The 21,478-nt window shown below is 40.9% G+C and overlaps 1 protein-coding gene across 1 annotated transcript in view; it reads left to right on the top strand.

The window, feature by feature from the left end:
- ATPsynB (ATP synthase subunit b, mitochondrial) overlaps window positions 1-21,478 on the top strand; it is a 45,648-nt gene that overhangs the window by 8,684 nt on the left and 15,486 nt on the right. Inside the window, exons 2-4 of the mRNA XM_053792675.2 lie at window positions 9,104-9,292; window positions 16,610-16,773; window positions 20,848-21,036. Of these exons, the coding sequence (XP_053648650.1) occupies window positions 9,104-9,292; window positions 16,610-16,773; window positions 20,848-21,036 (542 nt within the window). The remainder of the gene's footprint in view (window positions 1-9,103; window positions 9,293-16,609; window positions 16,774-20,847; window positions 21,037-21,478) is intronic.

Genomic DNA, 21,478 nt, shown 5'->3' with positions numbered 1-21,478 from the left:
GGTCAGGATGGATATATCCTCCTCTCAGTTGGTCAGGATGGATATATCCTTCTCTCAGTTGGTCAGGATGGATATATCCTTCACTCAGTTGGTCAGGATGGATATCCTTCTCTCAGTTGGTCAGGATGGATATAACCTTCTCTCAGTTGGTCAGGATGGATATATCCTTCTCTCAGTTGGTCAGGATGGATATATCCTTCTCTCAGTTGGTCAGGATAGATATATCCTTCTCTCAGTTGGTCAAGATAGATATATCCTTCTCTCAGTTGGTCAGGATGGATATATCCTTCTCTCAGTTGGTTTGGATGGATATATCCTCTCAGTTGGTCAGGATGGATATATCCTCTCAGTTGGTCAGGATGGATATATCCTCTCAGTTGGTCAGGATGGATATATCCTTCTCTCAGTTGGTCAGGATGGATATATCCTCTCAGTTGGTCAGGATGGATATATCCTTCTCAGTTGGTCAGGATGGATGTATCCTTCTCTCAGTTGGTCAGGATGGATGTATCCTTCTCTCAGTTGGTCAGGATGGATATATCCTTTTCTCAGTTGGTCAGGATGGATATATCCTTTTCTCAGTTGGTCAGGATGGATATATAATCTCAGTTGGTCAGGATGGATATATCCTTCTCTCAGTTGGTCAGGATAGATATATCCTTCTCTCAGTTGGTCAGGATGGATATATCCTTCTCTCAGTTGGTTTGGATGGATATACCCTTCTCTCAGTTGGTCAGGATGGATATACCCTTCTCTCAGTTGGTTTGGATGGATATATCCTTCTCTCAGTTGGTTTGGATGGATATATCCTTCTCTCAGTTGGTTTGGATGGATATATCCTTCTCTCAGTTGGTCAGGATGAATATATCCTTCTCTCAGTTGGTCACGATGGATATATCCTCTCAGTTGGTTTGGATGGATATATCCTTCTCTCAGTTGGTCAGGATGAATATATCCTTCTCTCAGTTGGTGAGGATGGATATATCCTTCTCTCAGTTGGTCAGCATGGATATATACTTCTCTCAGTTGGTCAGGATGGATATATCCTCCTCAGTTGGTTTGGATGGATAAATCCTTCTCTCAGTTCGTCAGGATGGATATATCCTCTCAGTTCGTCAGGATGGATATATCCTTCTCTCTTGGTCAGGACGGATATATCCTTCACTCAGTTGGTTTGGATGGATATATCCTTCTCTCAGTTGGTCAGGATGGATATATCCTTCTCTCAGTTGGTCAGGATGGATATATACTAATCTGAGTTGGTCAGGATGGATATATCCTTCACTCAGTTGGTTTGGATGGATATATCCTTCTCTCAGTTGGTCAGGATGGATATATCCTCCTCTCAGTTGGTCTGGATGGATATATCCTCCTCTCAGTAGGTCAGGATGGATATATCCTCTCAGTTGGTCAGGATGGATATATCCTCTCAGTTGGTCAGGATGGATATATCCTTCTCTCAGTTGGTCAGGATGGATATATCCTTCTCAGTTGATCAGGATGGATATATCCTCCTTAGTTGGTTTGGATGGATATATCCTCTCAGTTGGTTTGGATGGATATATCCTCCTCTCAGTTGGTCAGGATGGATATATCCTCCTCTCAGTTTGTCTGGATGGATATATCCTCCTCTCAGTTTGGATGGATATATCCTCCTCTCAGTTGGTTTGGATGGATATATCCTCTTATTTGGTTGGGATGGATATATCCTCCTCTCAGTTGATCAGGATGGATATATCCTCACAGTTGGTCTGGATGGATATATCCTCCTCTCAGATGGTTTGCATGGATATATCCTGCTCTCAGTTGGTTTGGATGGATATATCCTCCTCTCAGTTGGTTTGGATGGATATATCCTCCTCTCAGTTGGTTTGGATGGATATATCCTCCTCTCAGTTGGTTTGGATGGATATATCCTCCTCTCAGTTGGTCTGGATGGATATATCCTCCTCTCAGATGGTTTGGATGGATATATCCTGCTCTCAGTTGGTTTGGATGGATATATCCTCCTCTCAGTTGGTTTGGGTGGATATATCCTCTCAGTTGGTTTGGATGGATATATCCTCCTCTCAGTTGGTTTGGATGGATATATCCTCCTCTCAGTTGGTTTGGATGGATATATCCTCCTCTCGGTGTGGATGGATATATCCTCTCAGTTTGTCTGGATGGATATATCCTCCTCTCAGTTGGTTTGGATGGATATATCCTCCTCTCAGTTGGTTTGGATATATATATCCTTCTCTCAGTTGGTCTGAATGGATATATCCTTCTCTAAGTTGGTTTGGATGGATGTATCCTCTCAATTGGTTTGGATGGATATATCCTCTCAGTTGGATAGGATAGATATATCCTCTCAGTTGGTCTGGATGGATATATCCTTCTGTCAGTTGGTCTGGATGGATATATTCTTCTCTCAGTTGGTCTGGATGGATATATCCTTCTGTCAGTTGGTCTGGATGGATATATCCTTCTCTCAGTTGGTCTGGATGGATATATCCTCCTCTCAGTTGGTCTGGATGGATATATCCTCCTCTCAGTTGGTCTGGATGGATATATCGTCCTCTCAGTTGGTCTGGATGGATATATCCTCCTCAGTTGGTCTGGATGGATATATCCTTCAGTTGGTTTGGATGGATATATCCTCCTCTCAGTTAGTCTAGATGGACATATCCTTCTCTCAGTTGGTCTAGATGGATATATCCTCTCAGTTGGTCTGGATGGATATATCCTCCTCTCAGTTGGTCTGGATGGATATATCCTCTTTTGGTTTGGATGGATATATCCTCCTCTCAGTTAGTCTAGATAGACATATCCTTCTCTCAGTTGGTCTAGATGGATATATCCTCTCAGTTGGTCTGGATGGATATATCCTCCTCTCAGTTGGTCTGGATGGATATATCCTCTCAGTTGGTCTGGATGGATATATCCTCTCAGTTGGTTTGGATGGATATATCCTCCTCTCAGTTGGTCTGGATGGCTGTATCCTCCTCTGTTGGTCTGGATGGATATATCCTCCTCTCAGTTGGTCTGGATGGATATATCCTCCTCTCAGTTGGTCTGGATGGATATATCCTCCTCTCAGTTGGTCTGGATGGATATATCCTTCTCTCAGTTGGTCTGGATGGATATATCCTTCTCTCAGTTGGTCTGGATGGATATATCCTCCTCTCAGTTGGTCTGGATGGATATATCCTCTCAGTTGGTTTGAATGGACATATCCTCCTCTCAGTTGGTCTGGATGGATATATCCTCCTCTCAGTTGGTTTGGATGGACATATCCTCCTCTCAGTTGGTCTGGATGGATATATCCTCCTCATTTGGCCTGGATGGATATATCCTCCTCTCAGTTGGTTTGGATGGATATATCCTCCTCTCAGTTGGTCTGGATTGATATATTCTCCTGTGAGTTGGTCTGGATGGATATATCCTTCTCTCAGTTGGTCTGGATGGATATATCCTTCTCTCAGTTGGTCTGGATGGATATATCCTTCTCTCAGTTGGTCTGGATGGATATATCCTTCTCTCAGTTGGTCTGGATGGATATATCCTCCTTTCGGTTGGTCTGGATGGATATATCCTTCTCTCAGTTGGTCTGGATGGATATATCCTCCTCAGTTGGTCTGGATGGATATATCCTCTGTTGATTTGGATGGATATATCCTCCTCTCAGTTGGTCTGGATGGATATATTCTCCTCTCAGTTGGTTTGGATGGATATATCCTCCTCTCATTTGGTCTGGATGGATATATCCTCCTCTCAGTTGGTCTGGATATCCTCCTCTCAGTTGGTCTGGATGGATATATCCTCTGTTGGTTTGGATGGATATATCCTCCTCTCAGTTGGTCTAGATGGATATATCCTTCTCTCAGTTGGTCTAGATGGATATATCCTTCTCTCAGTTGGTCTAGATGGATATATCCTTCTCTCAGTTGGTCTAGATGGATATATCCTCCTCTCAGTTGGTTTGGGTGGATATATCCTCTCAGTTGGTTTGGATGGATATATCCTCCTCAGTTGGTTTGGATGGATATATCCTCTCAGTTGGTTTCGATGGATATATCCTCTCAGTTTGTTTGGATGGATATATCCTCCTCTCAGTTGGTCTGGATGGATATATCCTCCTCTCAGTTGATCTGGATAGATATATCCTCCTCTCAGTTGGTCTGGATGGATATATCTCCTCTCAGTTGGTCTGGATGGATATATCCTGTTCTCAGTTGGTCTGGATGGATATATCCTCCTCTCAGTTGGTCTGGATGGATATATTTTCTTCAGTTGGTTTGGATGGATATATCCTCTCAGTTGGTCTGGATGGATATATTTTCCTCAGTTGGTTTGGATGGATATATCCTCCTCTCAGTTGGTCTGGATGGATATATTTTCTTCAGTTGGTTTGGATGGATATATCCTCCTCTCAGTTGGTTTGGATGGATATATCCTCCTCTGTTGGTCTGGATGGATATATTTTCCTCAGTTGGTTTGGATGGATATATCCTCCTCTCAGTTGGTCTGGATGGATATATCCTCTCAGTTGGTCTGGATGGATATATCCCCCTCTCAGTTGGTCTGGATGGATATATCCTCAGTTGGTTTGGATGGATATATCCTCTTCTCAGTTGGTCTGGATGGATATATCCTCTCAGTTGGTTTGGATGGATATATCCTCCTCTCAGTTGGTCTGGATGGCTGTATCCTCCTCTCATTTGGTCTGGATGGATATATCCCCTCAGTTTGTTTGGATGGATATATCCTCCTCTCAGTTGGTCTGGATGGATATATCATCCTCTCAGTTGGTCTGGATGGATATATCCTTCTCTCAGTTGGTCTGGATGGATATATCCTCTCAGTTGGTCTGGATGGATATATCCTCCTCTCAGTTGGTCTGGATGGATATATCCTCCTCTCAGTTGGTCTGGATGGATGTATCCTTCTCTGTTGGTCTGGATGGATATATCCTTCTCTCAGTTGGTCTGGATGGATATATCCTTCTCTCATTTGGTCTGGATGGATATATCCTTCTCTCAGTTGGTCTGGATTGATATATCCTCCTCTCAGTTGGTCTGGATGGATATATGCTCTCAGTTGGTTTGGATGGATATATCCTCCTCTCAGTTGGTTTGGATGGATATATCCTCCTCTCAGTTGGTCTGGATGGATATATCCTCCTCTCAGTTGGTCTGGATGGATATATCCTCCTCTCAGTTGGTCTGGATGGATATATCCTCTCATTTGGCCTGGATGGATATATCCTCTCATTTGGCCTGGATGGGTATATCCTCTCAGTTGGTTTGGATGGATATATCCTCCTCTCAGTTGGTCTGGATGGATATATTCTCCGGTCAGTTTGTCTGGATGGATATATCTTTCTCTCAGTTGGTCTGGATGGATATATCCTCCTCTCGGTTGGTCTGGATGGATATATCCTTCTCTCAGTTGGTCTGGATGGATATATCCTTCTCTCAGTTGGTCTGGATGGATATATCCTCCTCTCAGTTGATCTGGATGGATATATCCTCCTCAGTTGGTCTGGATGGATATATCCTTCTCTCAGTTGGTCTGGATGGTTATATCCTCCTCTCAGTTGGTCTGGATGGATATATCCTCCTCTCAGTTGGTTTGGATGGATATATCATCCTCTCAGTTGGTCTGGATGGATATATCCTCCTCTCAGTTGGTCTGGATGAATGTATCCTCCTCTCAGTTGGTCTGGATGGATATATCCTCCTCTCAGTTGGTTTGGGTGGATATATCCTCCTCTCAGTTGGTCTGGATGGATATATCCTCCTCTCAGTTGGTCTGGATTGATATATCCTCCTCTCAGTTGGTCTGGATGGATATATCCTCCTCTCAGTTGGTTTGGATGGATATATCCTCTCAGTTGGTCTGGATGGATATATCCTCTCAGTTGGTCTGGATGGATATATCCTCCTCTCAGTTGGTCTGGATGGATATATCCTCCTCTCAGTTGGTCTGGATGGATATATCCTCCTCTCAGTTGGTCTTGATGGATATATCCTCCTCCCAGTTGGTCTGGATGGATGTATCCTTCTCTCGGTCTGGATGGATATATCCTCTCAGTTGGTCTGGATGGATATATTTTCTTCAGTTGGTTTGGATGGATATATCCACTTCTCGGTTGGTTTGGATGGATATATCCTCCTCTCAGTTGGTTTGGATGGATATATCCTCCTCTCGGTTGGTTTGGATGGATATATCCTCCTCTCAGTTGGTTTGGATGGATATATCCTCCTCTCAGTTGGTTTGGATGGATATATCCTCTCAGTTGGTCTGGATGGATATATTTTCCTCAGTTGGTCTGGATGGATATATTTTCCTCAGTTGGTTTGGATGGATATATTTTCCTCAGTTGGTCTGGATGGATATATCCTCCTCTCAGTTGGTCTGGATGGATATATCCTCCTCTCAGTTGGTCTGGATGGATATATCCTCCTCTCAGTTGGTCTTGATGGATATATCCTCCTCCCAGTTGGTCTGGATGGATGTATCCTTCTCTCGGTCTGGATGGATATATCCTCCTCTCAGTTGGTTTGGATGGATATATCCTCCTCTCAGTTGGTTTGGATGGATATATCCTCCTCTCAGTTGGTCTGGATGGATATATCCTCCTCTCAGTTGGTCTGGATGGATATATCCTCTCAGTTGGTCTGGATGGATATATTTTCCTCAGTTTGGATGGATATATCCTCCTCTCAGTTGGTTTGGATGGATATATCCTCCTCTCAGTTGGTTTGGATGGATATATCCTCCTCTCAGTTGGTTTGGATGGATATATCCTCCTCTCAGTTGGTCTGGATGGATATATCCTCTCAGTTGGTCTGGATGGATATATTTTCCTCAGTTTGGATGGATATATCCTCCTCTCAGTTGGTTTGGATGGATATATCCTCCTCTCACTTGGTCTGGATGGATATATCCTCCTCTTAGTTGGTCTGGATGGATATATCCTCCTCTTAGTTGGTCTGGATGGATATATTCTCCTCTCAGTTGGTCTGGATGGATATATCCTCCTCTTAGTTGGTCTGGATGGATATATCCTCCTCTCAGTTGGTCTGGATGGATATATCCTCCTCTTAGTTGGTCTGGATGGATATATTCTCCTCTCAGTTAGTCTGGATGGATATATCCTCCTCTTAGTTGGTCTGGATGGATGTCTCCTCTCAGTTGGTCTGGATGGATATATTTTCCTCAGTTGGTTTGGATGGATATATCCTCCTCTCAGTTGGTTTGGGTGGATATATCCTCCTCTTAGTTGGTCTGGATGGATATATCCTCCTCTCAGTTGGTTTGGATGGATATATCCTCCTCTCAGTTGGTCTGGATGGATATATCCTCTCAGTTGGTCTGGATGGATATATTTTCCTCAGTTGGTTTGGATGGATATATCCTCTCAGTTGGTCTGGATGGATATATTTTCCTCGGTTGGTTTGGATGGATATATCCTCCTCAGTTGGTCTGGATGGATATATCCTCTCAGTTGGTCTGGATGGATGTATTTTCCTCAGTTGGTTTGGATGGATATATCCTCCTCTCAGTTGGTTTGGATGGATATATCCTCCTCTCAGTTGGTTTGGATGGATATATCCTCCTCTCAGTTGGTTTGGATGGATATATCCTCCTCTCAGTTGGTTTGGATGGATATATCCTCTCTGTTGGTCTGGATGGATATATTTTCCTCAGTTGGTTTTGATGGATATATCCTCCTCTCAGTTGGTTTGGATGGATATATCCTCCTCTCGGTTGGTCTGGATGGATATATCCTCCTCTTAGTTGGTCTGGATGGATATATTCTCCTCTCAGTTGGTCTGGATGGATATATCCTCCTCTTAGTTGGTCTGGATGGATATATCCTCCTCTCAGTTGGTCTGGATGGATATATCCTCCTCTTAGTTGGTCTGGATGGATATATCCTCCTCTTAGTTGGTCTGGATGGATATATCCTCCTCTTAGTTGGTCTGGATGGATATATCCTCCTCTTAGTTGGTCTGGATGGATATATTCTCCTCTCAGTTGGTCTGGATGGATATATCCTCCTCTTAGTTGGTCTGGATGGATATATCCTCCTCTTAGTTGGTCTGGATGGATATATCCTCCTCTCAGTTTGTCTGGATGGATATATCCTCCTCTTAGTTGGTCTGGATGGATATATTCTCCTCTCAGTTGGTCTGGATGGATATATCCTCCTCTTAGTTGGTCTGGATGGATATATCCTCCTCTTAGTTGGTCTGGATGGATATATTCTCCTCTCAGTTGGTCTGGATGGATATATCCTCCTCTTAGTTGGTCTGGATGGATGTATCCTCCTCTCATTTGGTCTGGATGGATATATCCTCCTCTTAGTTGGTCTGGATGGATATATCCTCCTCTTAGTTGGTTTGGATGGATATATTCTCCTCTCAGTTGGTCTGGATGGATATATCCTCCTCTCAGTTGGTCTGGATGGATATATCCTCCTCTCAGTTGGTCTGGATGGATATATCCTCCTCTTAGTTGGTCTGGATGGATATATCCTCCTCTTAGTTGGTCTGGATATTTCCCCAGTCAGCATTAGACATATTTCCTCATTTTGTTCTGTAGGTCACTGTGTGTTTATTAATATATGCATCTCTATTTTTATACTGCCTCAGTTATGTTCAGTTATAGCTGTGACTTCCCTTATGGTAAAGGGCTCTTGATCCAGGGAGTTCAATTTAACATTAAAGCCCATTGTCCTTTAAATCTAATTTATGGGAATATTTTTAAGAGTTCATAAGAGAAAATTCTGAATTTAGCTAATTGCCTTTGTCCAGTGTTTCCGAATGTCTGGCCAGAAGTGTTTGTCCATTAAGTTGATTTAGGTACAGGTGCACATAAATACAGTTACACAAATTGTCATACATAGTAACGTGTGTAAATTATCTAGAATAACCCATTAAAAAGTCCAGTGACTTATTTCCATCGGGTTTCTTAATTTCTAAAAAGTTGTAAATAAGGTTCCGTTAAATTGAGATTTTACTGTAATTACTTCTAATTTCCCCAGTGTTGAATGGTCCCTATGTGCTTAGTGCTTCCAACAATTTTTAACAAACACTTCTTTATCTTACAGTGCAGGAGCTGCGGCCCATCTTGGTGGCAGTTCGTCCCACAAGTACAGCTGCAGCTGTAGACAAAACCGAGGAACGGGACGAGGTCAATTTTCCTCGACGGGTTCGACCCATTGAGCCCGGTAAAGTACGAATGGGCTTCATTCCAGAAGAATGGTTTCAGTTCCTGTATCCCAAGACAGGTGTTACTGGTAGGTTTACTGGACTGATTTGTATTAATGTATCATAATCTTCAGCATTACTGTATGAGAAATTGAATATAAATTTTTGTATTACTGTGTTTGCATGCATTTGTTTATTTCAGTAGTATTTATCTTATTTGTAGTAATTTACTATAAAATCTTAATGCAAAGTTAAACATGTTTGTATTGTGTATTATCTTTATATTAGCTAGTCTTAGTACTACTTATATAAATTTTACATCTTCATCTTTCAACACACCGGCCGTATCCCACCGAGGCGGGGTGGCCAAAAGGAGAAACGAAAGTTTCTCCTTTTACATTTAGTAATATATACAGGAGAAGGGGTTACTAGCCCCTTGCTCCCTGCATTTTAGTCACCTCTTACAACACACATGGCTTACAGAGGAAGAATTCTCTTCCACTTCCCCATAGAGAATAAATTTTATACAGTGGACCCCCGCATAGCGACTTTAATCCGTACAAGAGGGCTGGTTGTTATGCGAAATGTTCGGTATGCATATGAATTTTCCCCATAAGAAATAATGGAAATCAAATTAATCCGTGCAAGACACCCAAAAGTATGAAAAAAAAAATTTTACCACATGAAATATACATTTTCCTACACACAAAGAGAAGGATACATGCACAATAGTAGAGTAGTACATGCACAATATATATTGTGCATGTACTACTCTACTAAATGAAGAATAAATGACACTTACCTTTATTGAAGATGCAGCAATGACTGATGAGACACTGTGTCCTGGGAGTGCCTTTTCCTCCTGAGTACTGTAGGTCCTGTTTGGCATTTTCTTCCAGAACAGGCCTTATCACACTGTGTATGCCACTACGATTCTTAAATCTCTCAAACCAACCTTTGCTGGCTTTAAATTCACCAATATGAGCACTAGTTCCAGGCATTTTTCCCTGTTCACCTGGGTGTTAGTCGACTGGTGTGGGTTGCATCCTGGGAGACAAGATTAAGGACCCCAATGGAAATAAGTTAGACAGTCTTCGATGACACTGACTTTTTTGGGTTATCCTGGGTGGCAAATCCTCTGGGGTTAATTGTTCCTTGGTATTCTCAATAAGCCACACCAACAACGGTGCTACAGCAGCAGCTGACGGTGGTACAACAGCAACAGACAATGCTACAGCAGCAACAGACGATGCTACAGCAGCAGCAGACGATGCTACAGCAGCAGCAGACGATGCTACAGCAGCAGCAGACGATGCTACAGCAGCAACAGACGATGCTACAGCAGCAACAGACGATGCTACAGCAGCAGCAGACGATGCTACAGCAGCAGCAGACGATGCTACAGCAGCAGCAGACGATGCTACAGCAGCAGCAGACGATGCTACAGCAGCAGCAGACGATGCTACAGCAGCAGCAGCAGACGATGCTACAGCAGCAGCAGACGGTACTACAGCAGCAGCAGCAGCAGCTGACGGTGGTACAACAGCAGCAGCTGACAGTGCAGCAGCAGCTGACAGTGCAGAAGCAGCTGACGGTGGTACAGCAGCATCAGCAGCTGTACCACCAATAGTAGCGATGGTTGATTGGGGTTTATTATACAACCTGGCCAGCTCGGAGACACGCACTCCACTTTCATACTTATCAATGATCTTTTTCTTCATCTCTATAGTAATTCTCACCCTTATTGCTGTAGGGTTGGTACTAGAAGCTTTCTTGGGGCCCATGGTCACTTATTTTCCAGAAAAAATCACCAAAAACACTGTAATAATACGAAATGTTCCGATTGTATGCTTGGATGTTACCGCGGAGGCTGGCTGGTAAACAATGCCACCGGCGGAACATGTGAGCGTGGCTCAGGCCGCACATTGGACGCGTCTCGGACGAAGAGCGGTGAGCGGGTTTTTGGGCGGTATGCGAGGCAAAATTTTTGCGAAAAAAGCGAGCGGTATGCGGATTGTATGGTATGCGATGCGTGCGGTATGCGGGGGTCCACTGTATATTGTTTATAAATATGACTGTAGTAGTTTAGTTATACGTACTGTTAATATGTATTCAAGGGGATAACTGCAGTACATAATATGCCTTGTACATCTCCAGTTGTGAATTACAGGAGGGCCCCGCTTTGTAGTGTTTTGCTGTAAAGCTAATACAGTAGTTTTCAATTATACCCGTTCTTCATTTATTTCGACTTCCTACAATATATATATATTCACCACTCTATAAGCTGAGGATGAAAATATTTTAAGGTAAGTAATGTGTGTACTTCATATGCATTTTTTATGCCAGGCTCTATTACTCAACCCTTTGACTGTCGCAAGCCCCTTTCTGAAACTCATTCTATGTCAAAATTTTTTGAAATTTTTTTTTTTCTTATGAAATGAGAGAGAATCTTTTCCCAATGGTAATGACACCAAAAGTGCCAAATTTGGTCGAAAACACACAGAATTACGCTCCCGTGAAGTTAGCGGTCTCGGCGACATGTGCGCATCGGTGATTTCACCGACTTTGAGCCCTGTTTTTGGCCAATTCCGTTGTTCCAGTTGACCAAACTCATAGCTATTTCTTTAGAAAACTATTTTTTCTATCAGTTGAGTACAAGAAACTGCTTATTTACTAATAAAGTGGTCAGAAATTGGCAATTTGACCAATTTCTTGCAAGTTAAAAAAGATGCCAATTTCAAAATAAGGTCCAGAATAAACAGTGTAGACATTCTTGGCACTAAAATAACATATCCTCTGTTCATTAGTCACGTCTCTAGGCCCCTCTTATATTACTATTGCTTTCCATTTTGATTTTTTATTCATACAAAAAATACAAAATTTACTGTTATGCAGACTACTGCATTATTGTAAAAATGGTATAAATAATATCAGTACACTAGTGAAAGAATATTAGACTCCCCAGTTGACATGTCTTGGACGTGTGGCGTGATTTGCTTGCTCTTGAACGTTGGTAAAAATCTAACATTTCCGCTACTTTGAGCTCAATTTCAAGGTCGTTTTCATTGTGAAACTAATGAAAATCATCTCTATTTCTATAATATGTTTTCCATTTTATCACTTGAGACCATGAAAACAAGAATACAATGATAAATACTGTACGAAAGTACACCTCACAGCCGGCGTTTTAATCCAAAAAAACGGTCAGTTTTTTTTTCTCATTATGCACTGCGTGCTGCATGATTTTTTTTATATGGTGCACACTGACCACACAGACCCATTCTCTCACATGTGGGCCTACCAGCTTTCTCCTGCTTGATTTGAAGCCGCTAGAATTTATGCTTATTAATACAGTGGACCCTCAACCAGCGATGGCATCGATTAACGATAAATCTGACTAGCGATACATTTTAACGCAAAAATTTTGCCTCAACTAGCGCTTAAAAACCCGACCAGCGCTATTCGTTCCGTACTATATGCGTCCACTTTGGCCTGAGCGCACCTCACTTGTCCCTTGGTGCCAGTGTTTACAAGCCAGCCAGCCACTGCGGTCGCTTCCAAACATACAACAACTGGAACATTTCATATTATCACAGCCTTTGTAGTGATTGCACCTGCAAAATAAGTCACCATGGGCCCCAAGAAAGCTTCTAGTGCCAACCCTACAGCAAAAAGGGTGAGAATTACTATGGAGATAAAGAAAGAGATCATTACTAAGTATGAAAGTGGAGTGCGTGTCTCTGAGCTGGTCAGGTTGTATAATAAACCCCAATCAACCATCGCTACTATTGTGGGTAAGAAAACGGCAATCAAGGAAGCTGTGCTTGCCAAAGGTGCAGCTGCTGCTGCACCACAGTCAGCTGTTGTTGTTGCTGCACCACCATCAGCTGTATTACTCGAAGATGTGGAGAGAGTGTTGTTGATGTGGCTTAACGTGAAACAATTACCGAGAAACGATTAACCCCGGAGGGTTAGCCACCTAGGATAACCCAAGAAAGTCAGTGCATCATCGAGGACTGTCTAACTTATTTCCATTGGGGGTCCTTAATCTTGTCCCCTAGGATGTGGCCCACAACAGTTGACTAACACCCAGGTGAACAGGAAAAAATGCCTGGAACTAGTGCTCATATTGGTGAGGTTAGTGGGGAGGATGTGGAAGAGTTGGTGGAGAGGACAATGACGAACTAACCACTGATGAGCTGCTAGAGCATGTTCAACAGTAAGAGGCCACACCTGAGGAAACTGCTTCGGAGGAGGGGAGAGAGAAATTAAAGAAGTTGCCTACTTCAAAGATTAAGGAAATGTGTGCAATGTGGCTTAAATTGCAAACCTTTTTTGATGAAAATCACCCTCACACAGCTATTGCAAGCCGTGCTGGTGACTATTACACTGACAATGTTGTGAAACACTTTAGGATAAAGGAACGAGAGGTACAGGCCTCTATGGACAGATATGTTGTGCGACAGAAGTCCAGTGACTCTGAAGCTGGTCCTAGTGGCATTAAAAGAACAAGGGAAGTAACCCCAGAAAAAGACTTGCTACCTCAAGTGCTAATGGAAGGGGATTTCCCTTCTAAACACTAACAAGATCAATGGTCTCCCCTCCTCCCATCCCATCGATCATCACCAGATCTTCAATAAAGGTAAGTGTCATGTAACTGTGCATGTCTTCAGTTTGTGTGTATTAAAATTAATATTTCATGTGGTAAAAATATTTTTTTTCAATACTTTGGGGTGTCTTGCACGGACTAATTTGATTTCCATTATTTCTTATGGGGAAAATTAACTTGACTAACAATTATTTTGATTAACGATGAGCTCTCAGGAACGGATTAATATCGCTGGTTGAGGGTCCACTGTACATCCGAAACACTGGCTCGTAAGACGTATTTTTTTTTTTATATATATATATATACGACCAAAACAGTCAAAGGGTTAATATATGATAGTGTAAACACGTTATCAGACTTTGATGTGCATTTGAAAGTAAAAAAAAAAGGCTGTGTTTCACTTTACAGTGATTTTTGCCTTAGTGATAGCCAGGAACCTAACCTACTGTATCAGCGAGACCTTTGTGTATAATTAATAATTTTAGTCTAGCTTCTAATACGTATTTGAATTCAAGAAGTGTACTATTTTTTTTTTTTTTGTACCTGCTTGCACACCATGTAACATTACTCTTGAAAATAACAGTTATTTTGTCATATAACAGACTAATGGGGGAGATTTTTTTGTGGCTAGGGGAGTAATGGCCTTGTTGATCAGGCCTGGTCATGGACCGGGCCATGGGGGTGTTGATCCCTGGAATACCCTCCAGGTAGATAAATAGTAACGCTTAACAGACAACTCTGTAAGTAATACACAAACAACCCCTCACATAGGAGAAGAGGAGCTTGCCACGACATTTCAGTCTGACTTGGACCATTCACAGTCACTGTTGTGACTCTTCAAATAGTCCAAGTCAGACTGAAATGTTGTCATAAGCTCTTATCTCCTATGTGCAGGTTAAGTGTGTATTGTTCCAGTCACGGTATTGTGCCGTTTTTGTTCTTTAATTCTATAAGTAACATTGTCTGGTATTCCAAACTAATTGACCAAGCAAATTTTTGTCCCTTTTGTAGTCCATTTTATTGAGTGTTTACTATAGTAATTTTTGATAACAGTATTGTATTTGATTAAATAATTCTGTATTTAAAATACATGCAATATAGCTTTTGCAAATAATGTGATGTATTTGCAGTATTTTAAACATGCTCTACATATTGCATTTTTGTATTTACTAGTATGGTTTTTGTAATTTTTTTTTAACCATCTGAATTTTCATCATGTATGATCATTTTATGCATGTATGGAGAATTTGTTTTGGAGTGCTTGACAGAAAAATATACTGTTTTTCTACATTATTTAATCACCCTGTGCATTGATATTTTCTCTATGTTCATGTTGTGCATGTGTGTTGTACTCTTATTTGTTTATGAGAGATTGTGAAGAACTGTAGATTCTTTAATTGTTGGCTTCTCTGAATGGCTGCTTGGCCATATCCATTATTTATCATTGGATGAAGTGCAGCAGCTTTGTTCATTCTTTCCATAACCCTCCCTCACATGTTGCACCTTGGGCTATTATTTTATTTATTCACACTTAACCCTTTCAGGGTCATCAGGGCCTCACCTAAACTTGTTCTCAAGGTCGGAAATTTTTCGAGGAAAAAAATAATTATTTTTTCTTATGAAATGATAGAGAATCCTTTCCCGATCATAATGACACCAAAAGTATGAAATTTGATGAAAAACTTACGGAGTTATGCTCTTGCGAAGTTAGCGGTCTCGACGATGTTTACGCATCAGCAATTTCGCCCACTTTGAGCCCTATTTTCGGCCAATTCCAATGTACCAGTCGACAAAAATCATACCTATTTCGCTAGAACTCCAATTTTTCTATCGAATGAGTACAAGAAACCACTCATTTACCGATTTCCACTATCCAATAATGTGGTCAGAAATTGGCAATTTTGCCAATTTCACACAAATTTCAAAAGATGCCAATTTCCAAATAGGGTCCAGAATAAATAAGACAGACATTTCTGGCACTAAAATAACATTTTCTCTGTTCATTACTCATGTCCTCAGGCCTCTGTTACATTTCTTTTGCATTCCACTTTGAATTTTTATTCTCACAAAAAATAGAAGATTTATGTTATGCAGACTACTGTATTCGTGTAGAAATGGCGTAGAAATGGTATAAATAATATCAGGGCACTTGTGAAAGAATATTACACTCACCAGTTGACGTGTATTGGACGCTTGGCATGATTTGTTTACCTTTGAACTTTGGGAAAATCGAACATTTCTGCTACTTTGAGCTCAATTTCAATGTACTTTTCATTGTGAAATCAATCAAAATCATCTCAATTTCCATAACATGTCTTCCATTCTATAAAATGAGACCAGGAAAACTAGAATACAACCATAAATAGCTTACCTAAATACACTGCAAAGTTGCTGTTTAAAACCATAAACACAGTCGGAGTTCTTTTTTTTTTCTCATTATGCACTGTGTGCTGCAGGAATTTTTTTTATACTGCACACACTGACCACATAGACCCATTCTTTTATATGTAGGCCTACCAGCTTTTGCTAGATTTGAAGGTGCTAGAATTTATGCATACTATTACGGCACCAACCCTGAAAGGGTTAATTGATTTGGTTTACTTTAAAAAGTGTTTAGAATTATAAACTGTTTGTCTGATCGTGCTAATCATTTTGGTTTCTTCTAAAAACTCCACAATTTGTGGTTTGTTAGTTTGCTTAGCCTTTTTATTGCAATAGCCGATGTTGGGTAAATCATAGTTCATTTGACATTATTAATAATACTTGATATGTTTTTAAAAATGTCTTATTTCAACAGGTCCTTATGTGCTTGGTGTAGGACTGGCAACGTTCTTGTGCTCTAAGGAAATATATGTCATGGAGCATGAGTACTATACTGGCCTTTCCATATTGCTGATGATGGTGTATTCTGTTAAGAAATTTGGGCCTCCCCTTGCAAAATATTTGGACAAAGAAATTGAGGTTTGTAGTTACTTAAACAGTGGTAGGCCTACTGATTGTCTTAGATTCTTCTTTCTGGGCATCAACCTAGGTCAAGCTTTTTTTAACTACATTATCAGCCAAGACTAGTGGCTTGTTTGCAGCCTACAAGTCAATTTACGTCAGGGTGTAATACAAAAAATGAGTAAAACCTGTTGTAATGTGTGACATTGGCTCTTTGTAGAGTGGTTTAGATGGCAGTATTTGCAAGTTATTTATACACCTACCATCCGACTTACGACTGAGCTTGGTTCCGACCAACTAGTCGTAAGTCAAAATGGATGCGAGTCGAACCTTAGAAGATTACCGACGTACTGGGTAATAGTAGTATTAGTTATACATGTGGAAATGTCAGCAGGTACAAGAGAAAGGTAGGTTACAAAAGCTATAGCTTGGGTAGCATAAAAAACAGGTTGGGCAAATGTATATAGATGGATTTGAGAAGGCATATTTCAGTGTCCCTTATAGAAAAGGTAGCTTGTCATTGGACTCTTCAGCATTAATAAGAACATAAGAAAGGAGGAACACTGCAGCAGGCCTAATGGCCTATACAGGCAGGTCCTTCACAAATACATTCCACTAACAGAACATTTGTCCAACCCACCTTCAACACTACCCAAACAATGAGGTTTGATAATTTTATTTACTAACGTGCAAGTCCCACTCAAATCCAACCCCTCTCACTCGTGTATTTATCCAACCTAAATTTGAAACTACCCAAGGTTTTACTTTGCTTTTTGTACTGTTAGTATTGTGGCTTCTTCAGTATTAGTACGAGTGGCTTCTTCAGTATTAGTACGAGTGGCTTCTTCAGTATTAGTACGGAGTGGCTTCTTCAGTATTAGTACGAGTGGCTTCTTCAGTATTAGTACGAGTGGCTTCTTCAGTATTAGTACGAGTGGCTTCTTCAGTATTAGTACGAGTGGCTTCTTCAGTATTAGTACGAGTGGCTTCTTCAGTATTAGTACGAGTGGCTTCTTCAGTATTAGTACGAGTGGCTTCTTCAGTATTAGTACGAGTGGCTTCTTCAATATTAGGACAGAAGAAGCCACTCATGGCGAAACGTTTTCTTTACTAAATATCCTGAACTGTACATAAGTGAATTTTTCCACATCACACAATTGCTACTGCATAAAGGACATGCCCAGACATGCCAGACACATGGTTGTAAGTCGACTGGACGTATGTCGAGCAGGTCGTAAGTCGGATGGTAGGTGTATTTCTTATTTAACCCTTAAACTGTCCAAACGTAGATCTACGTTTGTACCACTAGCGCTCCTAACGTAGATCTACGTTTTATTTTACCTGTCTCCAAATTTGGCATGATTGGCCTGAGATGCCTGGTCTGTATAGAATGGGTCTTAACACTCAGTGTGCACAGTATTAAAAAAATCTGGAACCACTTAGTACCTTGTGGGAGCACCAGTTCAACTGAGCACCAGCGAAAGCAAATAGCATGACTAACACAGGGATTCACTGATGTCATGTCATGTATTAACACCCCTTTTAAGAGGAAAGTGATAGATGTGGCCACAAGTGGTTGGGGAAATATCGAAAACCTCGATAAGAACCCATGTGTAAGATTTGTGCAACATCCTTTGATTTTTTATACCACTGGTAGTGTCATCCTGCCAGAATGTCCTATAACCTATGCCGTAAGTAAAGAGAAACAATTCTGGAACGTGTTATACATATTTGACAGGCTGGCTGGCTTTGGCTGTCTGACTTGTCTCTGTCTATATATCTATCTGTATATATCTCTCTCTCTCACATGTACACGTAAGGACAGTTATTATACATAGTGTAAATTACCTAGGATAACCCAAAAATTCCAGGCAAAGTGCTATACAGTGCTTGTAGATATAAGACATAATAAGCATGACTGGCAACTTAGTGGCAAGTAATACGCATTTTCATTTTATCAGGAATCAGACGTGACTACTGTGTAGTCATTGTGTGTTATACCTGTTGGTTTACGAGCCGCTCTCTGAGACAGAGACAAGCAGACAGAAAAACACACACACAGGCAGACAGAAAAACACACACACACAGGCACAGACAAACACACACACAGGCAGACAAACACACACACAGGCAGACAGTAAGACACACACAGGCAGACAGAAAAACACACACACAGGCAGACAGAAAAACACACACACACACACACACACTCAGGCAGACAGAAAAACACACACACACAGGCAGACAGAAAAACACACACACAGGCAGACAAAAACACACACACACACACAGGCAGACAGAAACACACACACACAGGCAGACAGAAAAACACACACACAGGCAGACAGAAAGAGACACACACACAGGCAGACAGAAAAACACACACACACAGGCAGACAAAAAAACACACACACACACACACACACACACACACACACACACACACACACACAGGCAGGCAGACACAGACAGACACACACACAGGCAGAGACACACACACACACACACACACACACACACACACACACACACACACAGGCAGACAAAAACACACACACACACAGACAGAAAAACACACACACACAGGCAGAAAGAAAAACACACACACACACACACACAGGCAGGCAGACAAAGACAGACACACACACAGGCAGAGACACACACACACACACACACACACACACACACACACACACACACACACACACACACACACACACACACACACACAGAAAGACACACACAGGCAGACAGGTATAAAAGCAGAGCTAGACAGACAGACATACATGTTTGTGTGTAACAGTGAAAACAAATAAAGCCAGGGTTTCCCGCAGCAGTGCACTATCATTGTGTCACTCCACTGCTATTTCATTACGTAATATTAGTGTCAGAACAAAGATTGGCTATGAAATCGCAAGAACTGTTATAAATTGTAATTATCAGAACATAAAAAATTTATAAATTAAAATAAAAACGAGAAAAAAGGTATATCGGCAGCACTTCTGCAAGCGGCAGGACTCGATGTTGCCATCAGGTGAGCATCTAGCACCAACGTCGCGGTCTTATATCTCGGTGAGTACTGGTCCCAAATTTTCTTTTGTCTTACAACACAGAAAATTGCCCTCTAATTTATTTATTTATTTATTTATTTATTTATTTTTTTTTTTTTTTCAAAAATTTTCGGAGTGCTGGCAGTGAAAACGTAGATCTGTGTTTGGACAGTTTAAGGGTTAATGAGACTAAAATGTGTTGAGTGATTATAATTTTACAAGTTGAAAAATATTGTACTAAAAATTTTTTGTTGAGCTAAAAATGTCTTCAGTGAGTTGTTACAATATGGTAATTAAAAAATGTATGCACTATTTTAATAGTGTATACATTTTATAGTTAAAGTTAATTAAGATTTGTTGGGATGAGACATTTGTTATTTGTATTTTGAGAATACTGGTAGTGCAAGAAGTGTCAGAATACCTAAGAATAATTCTCTATAATACAACAATTCCTAATACAGCCTCTCTTCACTTTGCGACGTACTCATTTACTGATGACTCGGACTTATGACGGGCTCTCTGATCATTATACATATTAAGAGTATGATATGTATATTAGAGCTGATTTCCTCTGTTCTGCAGTACACTACTGTATAAACATTTGTATACTAAAAATGTTATAAATAGTGCAATGGTGACATTAAAATAATATCAAAGATGGTTGAGACAAACCCACTACCATTATAGTATGCTCCTTGTTTAGTGACGAATTCATTTACCAATGTGGTCTTAGGAACGGAACTCCGTCGTTAAGTGAGGAGAGGCTGTTCTGTCTAAATGTTGTATTTATGAAAATAAGTATACTTTCCAGCAAATGTTCTCATTGATATGACTTGAATATGCATGTGTAGTGAAAAATATTTAACTAGAAGACAGGGTGATCTCCTTTGATTACTACCAGCTGATATAGATTATCTACAGTATTTGATTCCCTGCTAATATAAGCAATGTATATCTAATATGCAAAATTCTTCCCCAACCCCATATATCTCATTGCTAAATATTTTTTGTGATATATAATAGAGTACTGCATTGCATTCAGGAAATTGAAAGCAGTTGGGTGAACTACCGTGAAGGCAGTATTGCAAATATGAAGACTTCTATTGAGAAGGAAAAGGAAGCACAGTGGTGTGCACAGGGTGAGAAAATGCTGTTTGATGCCAAACGGGAAAATGTGGCTCTTCAACTAGAGGCTGCATACAGAGAGAGGCTTGTATCAGTCTACTCTGAGGTAAGGGAAAGGAAGTTTGTGTGTGTTTAAAAAACTGTAGAGGGTGTAGCTTAATTTTAACTTTCAGGCACTTGCGTATCTACTTTTAAATCCACAAATGGTGTTTGGCTTCATTACCTGTTTACCTAGCCCATTTCACTTTGAAGCATGATGCTGTGTGTGTTCAACTTGTGTTTGGGTCTGCTCCCTATTTAAAATTTACTTTTGTTTAGCCTGTAGGACCCCTGTATCCACGGGGGGATACGTTCCAAGGACCTACCATGGATGCCGAAACTATGGATAGTAGTGTACCCTGTATATGTCGTTTTTCATTTACGTACACACCAATTACGTATAAAGTTTAATTGATAAATTACACACAAGAAGTCAAGAATTATCACTTTTTCACTGATGGGGAAGCACTTAACGGCTTCTCTTAAGCTTTGAAGAACTTCCACCATCA

Source organism: Cherax quadricarinatus, chromosome 81, assembly GCF_038502225.1.
Source record: "Cherax quadricarinatus isolate ZL_2023a chromosome 81, ASM3850222v1, whole genome shotgun sequence".
NCBI lineage: Eukaryota > Metazoa > Arthropoda > Malacostraca > Decapoda > Parastacidae > Cherax > Cherax quadricarinatus.
Note: the sequence above shows the minus strand (reverse complement) of the source record. Positions and strands in the feature narration are given on the sequence as shown.